Below are 6,359 nucleotides of genomic sequence, written 5' to 3'. Positions count from 1 at the left end.
ATTTTTTAATAAATATATAAAAATTTAAATTTTGTATATTTTTTAATAAAAAATTTTTAAATTTATAACTTTAACATGTGTTCTTAGAATATAAGATAATAAAATTCTTATAAAAATATTTGATTAGATATAATGCCATGGACAAAATTATTTTACAACCAACCACGCATAGAAATTAACCCTATACAAAAAAGGAAGCAAGAAAGTTGTCCTTAAACTATGTAGAGAGAAGGGATTTAAAGGAAAAAAAAAATACGAGAGAAAAAAGAGGCAGGAAGATTGATATTTCAAACCATTTTCTTCCCAATTTGAGAACAAAAATTTCTAAGATGGGGCTTCCAACTTACTTATTATTTTTGTCGCACCTTGAGTGAGCTTTGAGGATTAAATAATCTCACTCACATTCGGCAACAAATCTATCAAAAGAGCTTCTCTGCTATTCTATATTGACGACAAAAGATCCTAAATCTCTCTCTCTCTCTCTCTCTATATATATATAAACTGGTAACTACCCTGAATTCTTAAAAGGGTTTACTTTGAATTTTGGGTTCCCGTCGTCAAGTACAGTGACTAATCCATTGCTGGTTTGTAGACATCTGGACCAACATCTTATCCGGGAGTTTTAAAACTTGCTATATTCCAAGCAAGATTCGAATTTTGGACACTTAGTTACTGCCGCAAAAATCACTTTGTGCTTCATCATTTTGCACATGAATTGTGATCTTTTCTTCTCTTGGAGGCTGACATGGGCAAGCCATGGCTATGAATTTTGGGATCTCATCCCCTGGCATTAGCACTGGCAAACTCTCTGCATAGTTCTGCTTCACCATCTACTTACAATAAGGGAAAAAAAAAACCATTAATCAATATTGAATTTTACCACTATAATTAAACAAACAAAAATACCAAAATCACTTTAATTTAGCGAAATTTGGAATCTGTTTAGGACAAATTTATTCCTGCCATCCCATGATGTCACATTATTTTCAAATTTTTCATGGTTTATTTTTTTGAATAAATATCTTTAAAACACAATTTATGTCAAAAAAATCAACAAATTTTTCAAATTTTAACCAAGTCCTTTCAGCAAAACTATTTGATAAATGAATAGTTTGCATTGTGTAAAAAAAAAAAAACTCAACCTCATCCCCTTAAAGAAATTCTGACAATAATTCTGGGTAATTATTCAACCTTACAATCATTTCAGAAATTAATATTAATATATAATTAAGTGAATAAGATAACTTACCGGAACAGGAAAATCTAGTTTGTATTGATAGTAAGCTGAATCTGCTTGTTGTTGTGTGTGTGCATGATGATGAGAATTGATACCCCCGGAAGAAGATTGAAACAAAGATTGAAACTTCTTCCAATGTAAGCAGCAACAAAAGAATCCACAAACAAAAATTAAACAAGCAAATAGAAATCCCAAACCAAGAGGAAAACCAATTGATACCCTATTCAATGCACTGTCCTGAAGCTCCATTCAATTCAATTATTGTTTGTGAGTGAAGGAATTGGTGGTTGTGAATTGTGATCATAGGAACTGAACAACATTTATTTATAAATACAAATATGAGGTACCTTTTTTATGGCATGATTATTAGGTAGCCATGATATGATGGTGGGGTTTTGTACTTTGTTAAGTGTGACTGGACTTTGATTGTGACATGTTTATTTATTGAGCTTCAAGTTATTGTTGGAGTGGGTGAAGCCTTCTTTCTTTATTTCTCTTCATCACTATCATTATGACACTTAAAAGTAAAAACAGTTCTATATATACTTTGGAGCAAAGTGCAATGGACTCCACAAAGGACCTTAATTGAATTTGTCTCTTCACTTACTTCAGAAAAAAAATTTAGATATCATAATCTTATAATCAATTTTTTTGGACAGTTGTTAATTACAAATTTTTTTAAGAAAAATAAATTTAAATTTAGGTTTCTTGGGACAACAATAATTTTGTTGTCTTTTGTTTTGACTGATGTAGAATTTTCTTTTGAACCATATATAACATATATTATTGTTCTTGAAGTTATTTTCTTAAAGGAAATATTAAATGATTAATAAACAAAGGCAAATCTTAATAGCAATACTACATGCTCAATAAATATTATCATTTTTTTAGTATTTAATTAGTAATAATTTATACTTATATTTATATAAATTTTGTAAAAAGTATATAATTTATACTTTATATTTATCATAATTTACACATATAAATCAATACAGTATGTATTTATATTTTTTTAAGTTTTTATACATAGATTAATAAAATTTATTTGTAAAGGATAATTTAATATTTGTGTTAGTTAAATAATGACAAAAAAATATTAAAAATTATTGGCCTTTAAAAACATTTAAACATTCACAGTAAAATTTATAACGCCAAGTCTAAATCTAAAATATTTCTTTTTCGTACGGTATCTTTTAGTTTAGCAAATTAAGAATTAATATGCTGTAAATTTAAGTTCTATTTAAAGAGGATGCTTTAACTTCCACGTTAAACAAATAAGTAAATTCAATGTAGTACTTAAGCCATATAGCTAACATAAACTGTGTTTTGCATGTACACAGCTTTTGAAGCTTGAAAAAGATAATGTTGGTTTATAAAGAGAGATCTAGTATCTGAGAAAAAGTTTCAACCTAGAAACTATTCTTTGTTGATTTATTATTATGGAAAATTCTTTAGTGTTTATAATTTTTTGTCTATATTGTCTAAAAATAGAGATTGAGAATGATAGAATCTATCATTTTATTTTTAAATTCTATGTCTAAAATTTAGATACCATAAAAAACACCTTATTATTATAGTACGAGTTCAATTAAAAAGTCAACTATTTTCAGTCATTACTTTTTAATTTTAAATTTTAAATTCTCCAAAAATAAACATTAAAAAAATAATTCTATGATAAAAAAATTAGATAATATTTATTATTAAAAGTTGTTCCTTATATTTTTTATTGTAATTGCCATAAGCACAGTTATCAATTCAAGAGATAATTGCAATTGCAAGTCTTAAAATACTCTTTTCTATCAAAATAACTCATTAGACAAGAAAATCACGTACAACGTAACATCAATTAAGGGGGAAAAAATCGAAAATAAAGTATATATAAAATTAAAGCGCTAAAAATGAAAATAAAGAAGCATACTAGAGACGAAAATGAGCAACCAGCATATATAGTAAGCTTTATTATATTTTCCACCCTTTTTTCCCCTTCACTTTTATGTGAGGCCAACAGTTTCATAATGTATGAGTATAGTTGATTTAGTGTTGGTGAAGTATCTTAATGTAATGGACAAACATACCTTAATGTTGAAGGCACTACATACAATACATGCATGCTGGGACCTACGAGAGAGTATCAAATTAAAGATGGATGAATCGTTTTCAGGAGACTTTGGTTTGTCTCTTAAATGGGCTACTCATAGTCAAAGATAAATGGAAATCCCACTCATTAAAGAAATTAAAAACCAAAAAAGTTTAAATGAATTGTAATAATAATGTATCTGTTATTTTATTTGTTTAATATCAAACATATTGCATTGTCCTTATGACTTCTTTTATTTATTTTTGTTTTATATTTAAATCGATATTTGCCATGTAAAAGAGTTTATTAGGTACATTAGTTAATAATTAATCATGCCATTTTATTATTATTTCATCCAACTATATATAATTATTGTCAAAACTTAGATAAGAAAACGATCTTTTATATAAAATGATCACTTGAATTTTGGTTTATAACTTACCATATATTATTTCGTTATTGAAAGTTCTTTGAGCTAGTTTCTTTTATCAAAAGATTTTGAAGATGAGTTGTCGGAGTGTAGTTATTTGTTGAAATTGCAGCCAATAACTTACTTTTATGACACCTGTATGAGCCACCAATCAAAATTTAAAGGATTTTGTTAGGTAGACAATAACTTTTGTAAACAATATGAACAATGAGTTCTAAAATTGATCCAATAAAATAAAAAAACACTCCATCTCTAAATTGTCTCTTAAACTCTAACATTAGAATAAATATTCGCACACCTAGTAAATTAAATTTTCAGTCATTGTTAACTGTGCATGAGTAAATTGAATAAAAAGAATAATCATCCAATTAAGAATAATCAACACAATCATCTGCATATCTATTAAATTGAATATCTGACATATTTATTGTTCATATTATTTAGTATTCTCATTGTGTACCTATATTTTTTTAAATTTAAATTAATAAGACTAGTTTGTCTATAAAAATATACAGAAATGCTCAATAATGTTAAGAAGAATAGCTATGCTGTACGAATTACTCCAATTTTTGAAATAGGAAAGCTTTTGATTTTTTATTCAGCAGAAATTATGAACTAAAATAATAACTATAATAATAAGAAAACCAACAAAGAAAAGTTGTGGACTGAATAATATATGGCAATCAGAAAAGCATACATTGGTGGTTTGTCATTTATGTTACTTTTCCTTTTTTCCATTAAACTAAAAGAGCCAATGAACTTGAGATGCTGCTGTATAAGATGCATTATTTGGCCTCTTTAAATTAAATATTTGTCAAATGAAAAGACCATTGTGTTTTGAACGGTATAGGTATGTTCTCAGCTATAGGTTCATATTACTTAGACTGAACCAATTAATTGGTCGCAAGGAAAGAAACAAATTCAATTTTTTTTTTTTGCTGTTTGGCTTAATTTGGTAGGGTATTCTTACACGGTTTATATAAGAATAGATAAATTTATAATTTTAATTATTTTGCTCTAAAATACCATTCTTATTTATCTATTGTTCTATTGTATAGAATTATTACATATCATATGTATTTTTTGTATAAAATTGTGACCACAATAGACAACATCAAAATTTTGACTGTTAGTTCATTTCTACATATATTTAAGAATTATATATATATATGTTATGTTTTCTAAATATTTTATTAAAAAAAACAAATGATGCTGGATTTAAAAGTTCAGAATCTATTCATAAATAATGAAATTACATAGAGTATAAAAATATAGATATAGAAGTATAAATTTTGTCATGTGCATTTACTTATAATTGTAATTGGCTTTTAGTTAGGATCATAATAGATATGTTTTTGAACACATTTGATAAATAAAAGAGTAATACTCCTTGTAATGATTAATCGTATCATTAAACAATTAAGTCAAATCTAAAGTTTAAATTTAAATAATAACAAAACTTTATTGATTCTTTATTATTATCTTCAAACTGGATGTTATCTTATGAATAGAGAATATAGGTACTAAAGCTGTGATTTAAGTTATAATTATACACACTCACAATTACTTTTCATTTACACACTCACAATTGCTTTTCATTCTCTCTGTTTCGTGTAACTCAAGAAACTGGTTCTGCACGATTGTGCTTGCTATACTGCAGGATCTTTTTTCCCATCTTCCTCACATTCTTAAATCAATCTTAAATGGTATCAAGAGCACAAATTCTGATTCATGCCTTTAACACTTTCTTCACTCAAAAACAAGAATTTTATTCCTCTAATCATAGACAAGATCTGTTAATAGAATTATAACTTGTTTGTAATTGAATTTGAAGCTGCTTAAGCTGCAAGCATTGACTCTACAAAATACACTGAATAGGTTCAATGAGATTACAACTTATGCTCATGGAATCCTCATTCAAGAATCAGAATACACACTGCACTAGCTATTACTCTTAGAATTTGGTAGAAAATTACAAGTTTATTTTTCTTAAAACACCAAATTAAAGGTGAAGCAACTTCGAAATCAACTCAAATCTATCAAAAAAAATGAATCTTTCTGTCTCTGAGTATCTGTAAAAAATCAAAATTTTGGTGAATTCACTGGTTGCTATTGGATATCACCTTGACAATGAAAATTACATTGAAGCCATATACAATTGCCTCCTCAAGTTGTATCACATTGGTTCAGGCAATGTCTTTGAGTATCTTTCTCATAAAGATAAAATTGGAAAATTCAAACAAGCTTCTTTTTCTTTCACTCAAGTCAATTTAGCTCAATTTGTATCTTCTAATCGAAGAACCTATGACTCAAGTCAATGCCTCTATTATATATGGAAAGCCATTAGTTTGAGAAGTGGAAGAGTGCTGGAAAAGGAAGACAAAGAAGCCCATGTTGCTAAGAACCACCTCCCTCACAACCAACCCAACAAGACTCTCAGAGGTTTTCAAACCTTGAATCGACCTTAGACAAATTCATGAAAAATACAATGATTAGTTTCAAGAAATAAAATTGGAAAATTCAAACAAGCTTCTTTTTCTTTCACTCAAGTCAATTTAGCTCAATTTGTATCTTCTAATCGAAGAACCTATGACTCAAGTCAATGCCTCTATTAT

General features: G+C 27.3%; 1 protein-coding gene across 1 annotated transcript; it reads right to left on the bottom strand.

Moving 5' to 3' along the window:
- Nucleotides 1–279: 279 nt before the first annotated feature.
- Nucleotides 280–1,546, bottom strand: LOC107459384 (uncharacterized protein At5g65660). Its single transcript, XM_016077616.3, has 2 exons — nucleotides 1,250–1,546; nucleotides 280–830 (listed from the first exon to the last, which is right to left on the bottom strand). Exons 1-2 carry the CDS (start codon nucleotides 1,484–1,486, stop codon nucleotides 666–668), a joined length of 402 nt encoding a protein of 133 aa, XP_015933102.1. The 5' UTR covers nucleotides 1,487–1,546; the 3' UTR covers nucleotides 280–665.
- Between the last annotated feature and the right edge of the window lie 4,813 nt (nucleotides 1,547–6,359).

The sequence above is a fragment of the Arachis duranensis genome, chromosome 7, assembly GCF_000817695.3.
Source record: "Arachis duranensis cultivar V14167 chromosome 7, aradu.V14167.gnm2.J7QH, whole genome shotgun sequence".
NCBI classification, from domain to species: Eukaryota; Viridiplantae; Streptophyta; class Magnoliopsida; order Fabales; family Fabaceae; genus Arachis; species Arachis duranensis.
Note: the sequence above shows the minus strand (reverse complement) of the source record. Positions and strands in the feature narration are given on the sequence as shown.